At 39.3% G+C, this 14,941-nt stretch overlaps 1 protein-coding gene across 1 annotated transcript in view; it reads right to left on the bottom strand.

Annotated features, from left to right (window-relative positions):
- The window catches only part of LOC135090262 (voltage-dependent calcium channel type A subunit alpha-1-like), a 290,421-nt gene that overhangs the window by 36,649 nt on the left and 238,831 nt on the right, over window positions 1-14,941 (bottom strand). The window contains exons 26-29 of the mRNA XM_063986871.1: window positions 14,488-14,689; window positions 13,798-13,962; window positions 8,061-8,171; window positions 778-861 (exon numbers count right to left, since the gene is read on the bottom strand). Of these exons, the coding sequence (XP_063842941.1) occupies window positions 778-861; window positions 8,061-8,171; window positions 13,798-13,962; window positions 14,488-14,689 (562 nt within the window). The remainder of the gene's footprint in view (window positions 1-777; window positions 862-8,060; window positions 8,172-13,797; window positions 13,963-14,487; window positions 14,690-14,941) is intronic.

Below are 14,941 nucleotides of genomic sequence, written 5' to 3' on the forward strand. Positions count from 1 at the left end.
CTTTATCACATTTCCAATCCTCTACGGCATTTAGTGAAGGACATGTCACGAATGAGGATGAGGATGGGAGGGTTCGGTATACTGATTACTCTGACTGGAAGCAGGGAGACAAGATGCACCAGGGTTTTAAATTGTACATATCTTCACTCTTACTTTAATCTCCTTCATTTGCAATTCCCCTTTTTCCACCAACAATCATAATTCTGTGAGAAAACTATGAGTCTCCTTATTTTGAAACTTTCTTCAGTTAACTAGATATCACTTTCCTATCTCAGTTAACTCACTTCACACAACAAAGGTATGCAAAAGCAACTAAATTTTTAAGGGCAGTACACCTTCAGCTATAAAAATTACATTATAATATCAAATCTGTCTTTTTTTTTTTGTATTAAATATTGTTTATCTGCATTTGAAAGTTTGTCTTTCAATACGTCTTTGGTTCTTTCCATACAGTAAGTTAGTGAGAGAATAAAGCTTTGGACAGCTGAGGTGGTGAGGCACTGAGGCATGAGAACAGACAGTAACACAGTGGGAATAAGACAGTGATGCAAGATTAGTTGACGTCAAAGGGAGAACTGCAGGTCGACATGAAGACTTATACATGGTACCAACTTCATTGATGCTTGCATTACACACAATCTACCTCAGTAAATTGGTGTTTTGTGATGTTTCTTCAGGTTCTTACTCGGGCATGAATATGGAAAACCCTGATGCATATAACATCAAATATGCAGAGGTGATCAGTACAAGGAAGACAAAGGCGCTGGCTTGACTCACCCCAAACTCCACCACCAGAGCGTCGATGATGGAGCCGATCACGGTGATGAAGTCAAAAATGTTCCAGGGATCCTTGAAAAAATTCTTGGAAGAGACAAACTAGAGGTTAGTATGCACTGTTAAAAGTTAATCATGGCTCTTTATTCACTCCTACACTTAATATCAAGATAATATTCATGATTATTTACATTATTCTTGAGATTATAACTAGTACTTTTTAACTTAGTAGTAAACTTGTATATATTTAAGAGCATGACTTCAAAAATGAATTCCAAAAAATAAAGGGTAGTAGATGGTTTATAAATAAAAGAGAGAGAGAGAGAGAGAGAGAGAGAGAGAGAGAGAGAGAGAGAGAGAGAGAGAGAGAGAGAGAGAGAGAGAGAGAGAGAGAGAGAGAGAGAGAGAGAGAGAGAGAGACAGAGAGAGAGAGAGAGAGAGAGAGAATAAAAAGGCTACTAGTAATATTTCAATTGTGGAGGAAAGAAGTGTGAGTCGTGTTTATAGACGATAGTAAAAAAAAAAAAAAAAAAACGGCAAAAAAGAAACACCATTTATACTGAAAAAGAGAGAAAGAGAAAAAATCCTGTATTGCTGACAGAGATCCCACTTGTGCCACAGAAAACTAATCTAGGAGGCACAGAGATTAGAGAAGCATAGGTGTGTGTGTGTGTGTGTGTGTGTGTGTGTGTGTGTGTGTGTGTGTGTGTGTGTGTGTGTGTACAGTAGGAGTAGGTTTTGTGGAAAGTAAATGTGAATGTATAAATTTGTGAATACTTTTAGGTTACAAATTAAAGAAAATGTTATCAATAAGGAAGGAAGGAGAGAGAGAGAGAGAGAGAGAGAGAGAGAGAGAGAGAGAGAGAGAGAGAGAGAGAGAGAGAGAGAGAGAGAGAGAGAGAGAGAGAGAGAGAGAGAGAGAGAGAGAGGACAAAGAAAGACACAACAGAGATACACACAGTGGAAAGATGGAAAGAGAGAGAGAGAGAGAGAGAGAGAGAGAGAGAGAGAGAGAGAGAGAGAGAGAGAGAGAGAGAGAGAGAGAGAGAGAGAGAGAGAGAGAAAATGGACTAGTAAGAATATGTTGCAAAGGCCAAGAAACAGAATCAAGTGGGTATATGTACTGTATGGGCAGGAAAAAAGATAAAACCAATTGACACATAGACAGGAACACTGGAAATATGTCAGGTTTAGAATGTGTAATCCCATCTGGAGTGTGAAGGGCAAGCTTGGCCACATTTTCCTGAGCTCCAGTGTGTATTCTCCATCAGGGCAAGGCAACTGTAAGTGTTGTGGGCACAGGACACCTGCAGCCCATCTTAACAAGGCTCTTGGCAGCGAGTACTCCACCCAACACACACCTGAGGATGGCGGCTCCTTCCTGCTCATGGCTTGTCTTAACGTAGGTGCAGGTAAAGTGATGAGGAAATATTTTTAAGTACAGTTCTTAATTTTCACGGCATGTTATTTGTTAGCTTGGAATTTTGATTTATATTAGTTTTTTTCTTAATTGAATTTTTGGGATGGTTTGTTTCTCACTCCTACTTTTGTGTTGTGTTAACTTTTGTATACAGGTAATGACCAGTGAAAATTTTTAAGTGCAGTTCTTAATTTCCTCAGCCATGTCATTCGTTAATTTCCAAAAGGGCATTTTGGTTGACTCAGTTCTTTCTTTAATTAATTTCTTGGGGCTGGCAACTGGAAAGGCATCTTTAAACTTCTTTGTGTCCTTGGTCAATGTCTTTCATATGTAGACAAACACAAACAGCTGAGTACTTAACAAGTGTTGGCCAAAGACTAACATGACCACAAGTGTTGACTGCAATTAATTAGGCATTTGTAATCTTTTTCTGTGCCATTAGTAAATCTCCTTCACATGAAGAAAAATAAACAACTGAGTAATTGACATGTGTTGGTCAAAAAGGCCAGATTAACGAGGCAGGAGTTCTAGGGAGCAGCCGTCATCCACAGCTGTGTCTTGGTGGACAGCATTATACATATCATGTCACAATCATTCCAAATTCAGACCAGAGAAATGTCACTCCTAACTTGTGCCAATTCATACTCATGAAATTAACAGGTTTCATGATGCATGTGAATTCCCCCGAATCTCAAATCTGTGAATGTATAACCACAAAATAACAGGTAAGGAAACTGTATATACTCCTACAACCAAAGCTAACTCAGTGATGTTCATAAGCCTAACCTTTACATGAGTAACTTCACAGTAATTGCCTTCAAATGTTCTGAATCCATATAATTTCATTACATTTATTTAACTATGGATTCAAAGAAACCAATAAACTGAAACGGGTTAAATAATTCCATGCACACAAAAGTAAGAGTGACTCCCTGCACTGCCACACGTGAGTGCACCTCAGGGGGTCCAGCTTTGCATGACTCATGACTTTAGGACAATCTGTCACAAATTTTCTGTCCTATAAAAGATTTAAAGATACATATTCAACAAAATAGACAAAAGTTGAATTACATTCAACAACTGCCCAGACTTCATTCAGAAACAAAATTATTGTTTAATGGTCCAAAGGAATTTAAGATTTCTTTCATGTAAAACATTTGAAAATAATATCATTTACAATTTTTGGATAAGTCCTATTTTGAGTAGAGTCATAGACTGAACTATATTACCAGCAAATATCATCATATCACATTGTATTACACTATGATCTCATTGACACTACACTATATACTGCAAAATATAGTTATTAGTGTGACATTGGCATTAATGACGAGTAAGGCTCCTACAGAAACGAATAGGTGCTGCACTGCACTAGGTCACCTCACCAAAGGGCACACCTACAGGTCACAAGGCTACAGGTGCACCATAGCGATAATTAGTTACAGCTTCTGTCACCTACTTGTACCTCTGTTGTAAAAGAGCTAAGCAACAAAATATCCTGTGAAAACTTCTGAAATACAAGAGACATGTCAGCTGTTGACCTCTAATAAAGGTTGTTCTACACTCTAAAGCTTTGGATAAAGAAGATAGTTACTAATGATTTTTACATCAAAATCACTGTATATATTCTGATTCTCTATCTTGCCTATTCTATTGAGATATAAAGAGTCTTCACCTACTGTTGTCACTAAGTGAATTTCATACACAATATACAAAACACCTAGGCAAAATTGCTAAAAACAAACAATATTGGTAACCACAGCTTCAATCATTATTCTGACATGCTCACTCACTCACACACACACACACACACACACACACACACACACACACACACACAAGCTCATAAGTCATCAGTGGGAAAATATAGTTGATCATGAATTCAGCAAATAATCCCTAAGACCATAGTGACACACACACACACACACACACACACACACACACACACACACACACACACACACTCACGGGACCCTCCCTTCACAGGCTCAGTTCTGCCTGTCATGGTGAATCACATCTGCTATCTTCACTACAACATTTTCTTACCCACAAAGGTTTCGCTCAATGTTACACTTCCAGTTTGAAGATTTCTACTGAATAATGGTTACTCAGTTTTATTAATTAAATAAAATCTTAATGAATGAAATTTGGGCAGTTGGCTTCACTCTACTTTCTCTGCACCAAGAAGTTTTATTTGAGCAATCCTGTGACTGCATCTCATTACAGTAAAAAATGTGATTAATGTCACAAATGAAAGCATATAGTCCTCACAAGCTATGAATCTGCTCATGTACAAATATATTCATGTATATATTCATGTAAAGGAAGCAATAACTTTCCAGGGTCTCAAGTTTCTGCCTGTGGCTGTTACTGCTGTCTGACTGACCCAATCATCAAGTTTTCCTTAGACATCTCTGTTGAAATATCAACTGACAACATTTTTGGTACTTGAAATGTCTGTGAGAAAAAAATTTCTTCCTTGTAAATTTTGTGAATCATGATTTCCTTACTAGGCTGAGAAATAAACTGCCATGCATATTTTGTCCATGTACAACTGCACAAAAAAATTAAAAAATAAAATCAAATAAAGGCGGAAGTTGATGTGAGGGACAGGAGAAGAGTGAAGGAGTGATCCATTGGGTTTATACACATGTCTTCCATACCGTGCATCCATATGCTATGAGTTTCAAAATACATTCAAGCAGAAAGAAACCGGTGAAAACGTAGTTGAGGTATGCCAGAATGTCCTGGTAGAGAATAACCGCTTGATAATGCTAGTGAGAGGGCAGAATATGATGGCCCAGGGTTGGAGTTGGAGCGCAGTGTTGAGTGGTCGGGGGCGACAAAACGCAGTGTTGATTGGTCGGGGGCGCCAGAGGGGGGTGGGCGGGACCGTGAATCACAAGGGTATGTGTCATCCAGTTGTTACATGTGATTGGTTGGCAAAGGAATCGGCCAGAACCAATCAGTGATGAGGAACAATGATTTTCAGGTGGCACCGTTGATTTTTTTCAAGTTTTATGTAAGGAAAGAGACACAGAGAAACACAAAATTAATACTTATACCATGACTTAATAGAAATGGTCATTCAGTTTATCTGGTAATAAAATAGATGAATATGACACTGTGAACAAACTGGGTATCATAAATACTGTGTGGTTTCAAGTCTTATGTAGGTTTTCTAATGTGATGTCCTCAGTTTGTAGTAGACAAACCTACTTACTGGTCACCTCATCAGGGTGAAGGAGTGACACAAAGACAAGACTTGGAACCACAGGCTAGAGCAAGCATTTCACTTAGTCCAGGGAACAGTATCAAAGGGTATAGCAGATGCGTTTGCTTGTTCAATGGCAAGATGCTTGTGCAGGCAGGGCATGCTGAGCAGTCCAGGTGACGGGGCCGGTCTGTACATCCAGGTGGGGCAGGCAGAATGCACATGACACTCGCTGGTGCACACAGGGTGCTCGTGTGTACAGGATGGTGGTGCTCAAAGCTACTTCATGCTAATGCATGCATGTACCTATGTATGTACACAACTAAAAAACAAACATAACCATGGGTTTAACTATAAGAAAAAATAGCAATAATATCTTCACTAATGTTTTTGCTTATCATGTCAAAATGGTAAATAAAATCTTATAATAAACTATAAAAAAAAATGAGAGCAATACAAATAATATAACAGTGACTATTTCAAAAATATAATAGCATCAATAATAATAAATCAAGACTGGACTTATCCACTAAGGTCTAGTCTACCGCCAAGTATCATGTGTGCATCATAACAGGGCCTGGGATGTGTTAAGCTTCAGTACTATGGGAATGTTCAAGTATGCAATGCATACGCTGCTTAGGTACAAACATACAGTTGTTCACTGCAAGTGCAATGGTGCAGAGTGCACATGCAAACATGTCTCCATGCAAGATGCAACTCATGCTACATGAAAAGGGAATATGGAGCACCATAATGCAATCAAATCATGCACTGTCATGCTACCAATAATATTATTAACCATGATAGCCACAAAATTTTGAAGAAATGTTGCAACAAAGGTAAGGACAATGGAATACGGCGCCACCATACAGTATACGGAGCCACAGCTCTGCACAAGAGACATGCCATTACTGCTCTTGTGAGAGTGTGGTTGCCAGGGCAGGGAGGGTTGGTGATCCGCCTCCGCTGATAAGATCTCGAACGCGTCAGCTGGAACTTGAAGAGGAAGGGTTCTGGACGGCGGCAAAGTGCACGTCCTTGTTTGTGTCTCACTCACGGGGAGGCACACAGACTCACAACACTTGGTGGTTTGTTTGGGTGTATCCTTGGGTTGTATCATTGGCCTAGCTAACAGTATAGGATCACAAGACTGCGGAAGATCCAGGATATGGTGATTTGCTGAGTGGACTGTTGTGATAGACTATGTCTGTGGGTGAGAAGCAGAACTGGAGGAGAAGAAGAGGGAATGTGCCTGTTTCTTGATGCCTCATATCATTTGTGTGTGTGAAGGTTAAAGAGGTGACAGGAGACAGAAGGAAGTCTGTAACATAAACAGTCTCAGTGTCCATGTAAATTTGTAACAGGAGACACAACGAAAACATACATTAAAAGAAAATCATGGGGAAGAAAAGAAATCACATGTGTATAAACAACTGAGGAGGACAAGTGAGGATGAGTGTCAGCCCTGAGAGGTCACCACTGGGCAATGGTGACCCAGGAAATAATGGAATGGTGAGAGGAGAAAAGACAGGAGATGTATGTAGCAAGACTGTCAAGTGAAAAAAAAAGAAGAAAAAAAAGAAGGAAAAACAAACACTCCTATCCCAACTATATACTACCTTCCTATTAATTTAGTAGTTCAGATGTAACACTAACAACACCTTTCCCATTACAGAACCTGTGTATGCAAGGAGAACAGAATAAACAAACTAATAACTCATAAATGATTACTGTTGGGGGTTTCTTACTGTTATTTCTTTTTATATATTGTACCATTAGCAATATTATTTATTTAACATTAGCTAAAAATTTATTCTTTGACTCCTACTGAATTACTGTCAATATGAAAATTAATACCCACTATGGTTATCAATACCCCTTAATTAGCTAAGTAATTTAACTTATATTACTGTACTAAATGTCTCAAGAATAAACAAACCTCACATACTTATCAATAATTTACCATTAGGATATTAATGATCTACGCTGATCTATTAGTGACCATCTAACAATGGTTCTCTACTGATCAGCAAAACTACATCTCTATATGAAAACAAAAAAGCCTCCGAACACAACAACTAGGGATCGAATCAAGTGTTCTCAGCTTATTGTTTCATACTGTCCATAAAGGCAGCATATAGGACAGCTATGCCTCTTTTCTAACTCTAAGCCATCAAAAAGGGCAATCCTAAGTCACTAAACTAAGGTAAAATAATGTGATGGACTTCTCTAGACTATATGAAGGAAGCAGGAGACAGAAATAAAGGTCTAGTGGGGATGAGAGAGCAGCAGAGTAGAGGTGTGTGTCTCTGGGTGGCAAGACAGTGTGGAGTGTTGTTGGGACATCTTCCAGGGTGTGTTGAAGGGAGAGTATCAGGAGTCATAGTATGTGCAGAGCCAGGCATTATGAGATGAAACAAAAACATTCTACCTTGGGATTCACACAAAACTCAAGATGTTTTCCATACAACACAAAAAAGGAATTGACTAAGAGACAAGAAGAGGGAGACAAGTAAGATATACAGATATAAAGACTGGCAGGAGAGACGTATATAATGGTCTAGCAAGTCATATAAGGAACAAATGAGGGACTGTTAAGAGACCCACTATGACTGAAGTCTCTTGCTATGAGTAGAGTTGAACCTTCCTTACCCTGACTCCGAACGCCATGATCTTCAGTAAACATTCAATGGTAAAGAACGAAGTGAAGATTGTGTTCATGTAGTGGAGAGTTTCTCTGTACAACTGGGACTGATTATGAAACTAGCAGGAGAGAAACACAAAACACAGAACATCAGTAACGAGGCGCACTGGTTAATAAGTTGGTCACATAAAATATCCATAACATTTGATACATAGTGAAATTGGATCTATAGTTATGCACATCTACTATGTGTGTGCAAATGCATAAGTAAAGCTTAATTATACTGAGTAATGTATTCATCAACATTTGAAATTTAATGCCAAGATCTATAGATCCACAAAATTTCAGAGCTTGAACAATAGTTTGTCTTGGGAAACGTTTAGAGGGAAGTCAATGTGCAGAATGAAAAATTTTAAAAAGGCAAGATATAACTTTATGTCTTTATGTAGTGCAGCACGAGGCACTCCACACTGAGCAGTCTGCCACACCGAACACCAAGGCGGCAACAACAGTGACCAGTGTTCAAGCTCGTAACACCTGTGAAGGCGCCGCCATGCTACAGTCTTGGGTCTGCCGGCGCTGCCCAACGCCTGGGTCTGAACTGAACACTGAGCACGCTGGGCAGACTCCAGAACTGCAGGTGGGTGGCTCCAACACACAGTACAGGCGAAGACCACGTCCCTCACCCTCAGCTAGTGAGCACCTTCAGGGTAGCAAGCACATGGTCCCAGTGGAGTAGACACCACAAGCTACCACACCAATGTACAAGATGAGGGAGACTACAGTTACTGACACCAGACATCATCTAGATACTGAAGTGAATGTCATTTGAGAACGGGCACATCTGTTGGCCGGCAGAGTGCAGGGGGTGCCGATGCCAGGGCACCACTACTGAGTGCCGGCACAAGCCGCGCCCCCCTGCAGCCCTGCGTGATACGTCTGGTGCTCACAGTGCTAGTGCTGGGTGAGGAAATGGCTTAACAAACAAAATAATATATGCCTGAGTGGAGACCTCCACAAACACCAGTAAGTTAATAACTCACTTAAGAAAGGAAGCCGAACTTTGTACAATCTTCACTTTACTTGGTATTTGTGAAGGTCTATATAGTAAAAGTAAAGGTCATACACTGCTGAAGGAGCATTTAACTGCTGTTGGCAACCTGAAGGGTGGCTCTAGGTAATATTTTGCCTCCACACAGGTTGCCCCTTGATCCCACACCTCCGACACACACAGCCTTTCCTCAGGCACCATCAACACCTCACACAGTATTTACAGCTTAATTTCAAATATGAGTGCCAGGGGTGGGTGGGAGGGCAGGAGAATGCCTTGGAAAAGAGCATGCACAAATCAGTCTCCCAGAGCCCAGCCACAGTTCCCAACAACACCACAGCCACCGTAATCAGATCAGGTCAGGAGAGAAATTTCACTGGCTGAGTCATGCTAGAGTGCCGATCTCCATTACAGCATTAAGTTTACTGCGTCAGAATGACACGCAACAGAACCAAGAGAGAGAGAGAGAGAGAGAGAGAGAGAGAGAGAGAGAGAGAGAGAGAGAGAGAGAGAGAGAGAGAGAGAGAGAGAGAGAGAGAGAGAGAGAGAGAGAGAGAGAGAGAGAAACATCCATGCCAGTAGCGTGACTCTCTGCCTCAGTGGTAGGTCTTCTCATTGCCCCGCCACTGACCTTCCATGTGCTGCCTTCAGGGACCAAACTCCAAAGAGAAAACAAAAACACACTTAAAAAAAAAAGGGCCAGCATGATGGTGATTCAGGTAAGAAGAAAGTCTTGCCAATTGAGTATGGCGGGGCCTGGGATACACCAAGGTGAGCATGCTAAGCCGTGGAAGCATCATGCTGGTCCTGAATCAGGCCAAGAAAACCCTTGGGGTGCTATATTAAAACAAATAGAGGCAAGTGCTGAAAGAAAAGAAAGAGATGTCTAGAGCCGACAGCAAAGAGTATAATGATCAGTGGGAAGTGGCAAAAGTGTGCTCACAGAATTTCAGGCTTTTGAAGTCCAAAAATTCAGGACTGGTTCTTCTATGAGAAAGGCTAACAGGCCAAGTCTTAAATGGTTTGTCAACTTGAATGGAGTTTACAGATCCATTTCACCAATGCAATCTAATATTTCAATGCAAATTGTGAAGAAAGCTAAATAATCAGGTGACAAAATACTGCAAAAGAATGCATTTTATTCAGAGCCATTCTGCTATGATGTGTAGAGGAAAAGTGGCTGAGATCTGTGGCAGCATGAGTGCCTATGATGCCCATCCCATGCAGCAGGGCCCAGCCAGCAGCCCCCGCCATGAGGGCCTCCACACCAGCAACGGTCTCATGATACACAGCCGTGAGCAAGGAAGAAACCACCAGAGCCATTGGGAAAACATGGAAACTAAAATCAAATACAACTATGCAATAAGAATGAGGTAGGTTTGGAAAACAATTCTTACAAAAGTATCAAAGCATTTGCATCACAAGAAAAGAAAAGGGAATTAATGAAACTGCCACATAACATAGGAGTTAAAAGTACAAATAAATAAAATGGAAAATTATGTAAATCAAATCATAAAATGGCAGGAAAGTAACTGATAATATAAATAGCAAGAGAGAAAAGGACATCCACTTTCATGAATCTCTGTGATGGTTAATTACAATGCAGAATAAATAAAAAGAGAAATAATAATATAAACCTAAACTGATGACAGCCTCAGGCTCAGCAAAATAAATTAAGAGCAAGAATTCCTTGAGGGGATGAAATATAACTAGTTCTTCCTCAAAATACATGCCTATCTATCTAACTTTATACAAAGCTGAAAATTCCCCTTATAGTGAGGATAGCCAGACAAGACACCACCTTTTGCCTCACTGTGGAGGTAATACAGAAGTGAGGGTTCCAATCCCTCTTGCTCCATCCCTTTAGTAATCAATCAGTTATGACATGCCGGGAACACTGGCAGTCTTCTTCCAGCCTGGCAGTGTCCTGTCCTAGAATTTCTTCAAGACCTGTCTGCCTTTTGTTATTTATCTTGCCTCATTCTTGAAACTCAGTCATGGGCCAGTTGTGGCAGAAGAGTATCTACTTCCTCATGTTCTTGTATTTGATTCATGTTTACTTCAGTCCTCTCACACTCCTATCCTCCCCATCCTGCAGTAATCTCTCTCAGTACATGCCAGATTGACATCCACTTTAACAAGGCTTTTTGAAGTAAGACATCTACATTATGATTCAAAGAGAACTGAATCATCCATCTACCTTTACTGAGTTCTCATATTTTTAGGGCCATTTTAAGAAATCATCTATTTGTCAGGCTGAGGTTCCCACAAAGAGGAGTAATCTATCATACCTATACCAAGCATTTTAATATTGTCATATTCTTTTTAGAAGTATCATACAGAACTCACAAAACTCAAAAACTGATATCAACTTCTCAGCCATGAGAGGTTCCCTGACAGAAGACTGAACCCCTGGCATAGAGGCACCATAAAGAGTGCCTCACAAGTTAAGACTCAAACAATCATCAGTTCTCAAGGTAATTTTGGAGCTTTCTACTTCCAATAACTGTAGTACCTAAAATGAAGATGGTAAATACTGTGTTTGGTGACCTGTAGTCTACACCCTCAAGGAGTTATGCACTGTCAGAAATAAAAATGTGAGGCATAAATATGTAACACATTGAGAATGCCTCAAGAAAAAGCTGATCATTAACTTAAACAGCATGGAACTAAGGTTATACGGCCCAAAATGGAGAGAAAGAGTGAATGGAAAAATATGCAGATAGATTTTGAGGAGAGATCAGGGAGAAAAGAACAAGGCATGCAGTGAAGGCCAACCATGGATGCTGCTAGGCTGTGAGGATGCTGCAAGTCCACACTGTGAGGCCGAGACAAGCAAACCCTTTGATTTTGTTCAGTGACCCTTGTCGTCAACACTGCCTGGGGAGCCTCCAGCATGCAGCGCCCACCACCATGGGGCAAAAACAACCTTTGGTGGAGCTTGGCTTTTTCCAATCTCTTTAAAATTTTGAGCGGACTGCTATAGAAATAATAAATGGATTTTTTTTAATGTTTTAGAATGGCGTTCTTTTATCAGTAGTTAAGAAATTGAGTCATGTTGAGAAAAATATCAACATGGTAATGATTAACTACTATAAAATATGCATACTCTAAAAACATATATGTATATGCTAATACCTTCATATAAAATAAAAGGATAAAATAAAAATACATGTATAAAATTTTTCAATTGGGTAAAAAAAGTCTAAAATTTTCAACATTCAATCAAAATAAACTCTACAATAAATGAAGCACACAAAAAAATAAGATGTGTAATGAGTTCAGTCATGCATTTGCAAAATTTTCAATATTTGTTAGTTTCAAAATTTGCAGCATTCACACAAGTCTACAATGGCCCCCAGGCAGTGGTGACCCACAGCAAACAGCCAATACTCTGATTACCTAGGATCTCTTGAACACCAATTCTGAAATACACCTTATACCAGACTGCTTTGACTCAATGAGTGGTGGTGCACGTCAATGTGTGAACAGGACCTGAGATAATCATTGCATTGGTACCACACATCAGCCTTGCTCACTCTTCAATACCTTGTCAATAGTGACGCATTGACCTGCGTTCACATCAAGCACATCCTTACTGACAGAGTATCTTAAGTTGCATTTACTGATCATCCACAAGTAATGAGAGGAAATAAATAAATAAATAAATAAATAAATAAAATGAAGAAAAAAAATCAAGGAGCGTGAGGGGACCTCCATTACCCGCTGCCCAGGGAAGGTCCCAAGCAAAGGCATGATAGTGCCAACCAAGAGATGGCAATAAGGTTGAGATCTACCCACTGGTTTGTCACACCCTCAACCTTAAGCACACACCGGTTAGCACTATTATTACGTATGAACTATCATAGTCTCCCAAAGGCTAAAATATGGAATTTTCTAGTCAGGACACAGCTAAACAAATTATATATAAAAACTAGGTGACTAAATTCTGCTGTTTTCTCTTAACAACAAATTGCATATAATAAAAAAAAAAGCATGTATAGAAATGAATTCCAAGAGCAAATCCAATTGAACACAAATCTGGAAGAAACAGTATTAGCTACATATCAATAAAATTTTAACTATGTATAGAGTACAATTTATGGCTGAAATGCAATCATTTGTCTCTTATGTGATTTAATATCTTGTTTGAGAGGCATCCTTGCAATCATTATTATTATTTACATTACGTTATCCCTTAGCTGCTTTTAGATTCCTTTAATACACATTCAAATGAGATAATCTTTTGATGAAACAGCAATTCTGAATTTATACTGTATAAGAAGTCTTCTTGGCAGCAACAAATGTGTGAAGAAAAGGATCTTCAGGTTATTCAAATTGGTTTCATTTTCAATAAAAATTACTGTTTATAGAAACACTCCCATATAAATTCTGGATCCCTTACATAACTTAACACCTTTAGAATTTTATTTCTTTGCAGTAGCTGAAAATTGATTGTTTTCTTTCCTGAATGACTAACTCAGAGTTATTTAACACTTCCAAATATTGTGATGCTGCTCAATACTTGATAAAATCATTAATTTAGTTGTATATATAATAAATTTAACCAGAGTATGGGAATCAAGCTCAAATCAAATGGTTAATGTTGGTATTACAATGAGTATCCACCTCTCATTAAGAAGAGCATTACAACCTTTCCCAAGAGACCACAGGGACTGGTGGGAAAACCTTACCTTCATCATAAGAAGAAGAGTATTGAGCACAATGAGTAACATGATGAAATATTCAAATGGTGTGGAGACAACCATGCGCCAGATCTTGTACTTGAAGCTCACTCTGTCCTTGGGCATGTAGCGCTCCAGTGGCTTGGCCTGGATGGCAAAATCTATGCAGGATTTCTGAAACATTACATTATATTATTTTACACACCATTATGTTACATTACATTACATTACATTACACTACATTCATTATACTATATTTTCTTGTATTTTCTTAATATTTTGCCTTAGTGCACCTCCATCAACATTACAGTTCCTTGTGTACATGTGTATTTTTGCACTTAATATTTTCTCTCATTCACCTCCATCTAAATCCAAGGTGTATACAAGTTACTAAGTCTTACATGTCTACCTATCTGTATACCAGGCTGGCAGTCTCACACAGGGTGGCCAAGGCACTCACAAACTCACACACACATCATTCACACTCTTATCCCTGTCAGCCCCTGGTCAGTCGCACGGAGCTTAATCACACATAACACTTCCTATACGTAACTAACTGAAATAGGAAAAATACAGCACACTTCCTCATGTGTGATGTACTTTCACACCCAAAGAAATTTTCCCTCTTTGCTTATAAAAAAATTATGTATTTTTATATATGATTGACTTCCTTATACATAACTGAATGAAATGACTAACCTGATTTTTGTCAAGCTCTCCATCCTGCAGCTCAGCCTCTCCCTGCTCCTGGAAGGTGATGATGATCAAAGCAACGAAGATGTTCACGAAGAAGAAAGGGAAAACGATGAAGTACACAATGTAGAATATGGACATTTCAACTGCGACCTGTGGTTTGGGCCCGTGGTTCTCATAAGTGGCAGCCATGGAGTTCTGGAGCACTCTGTAAGAGGGAAAAGTTTTGTGACACACTGAATAACTTGTAGAGTTCACAGATAATTCCCAAAATGATGAAAATGTTGAGGTATGGCACAGTAAACTTGTACTAAGATATCTGGGCAAAATTTATGTTCTATGTGGTACTGTTAACCATTTCTCATGAATACGAAGCACATTGAGCTTGTACTAAAATACCTGGACAAAATCTAAACTATGTGATTATTTATTGATTATTTCACACCAAGTTAAAGAACAG

Source organism: Scylla paramamosain, chromosome 34 (genome assembly GCF_035594125.1).
Source record: "Scylla paramamosain isolate STU-SP2022 chromosome 34, ASM3559412v1, whole genome shotgun sequence".
Lineage (NCBI taxonomy): Eukaryota > Metazoa > Arthropoda > Malacostraca > Decapoda > Portunidae > Scylla > Scylla paramamosain.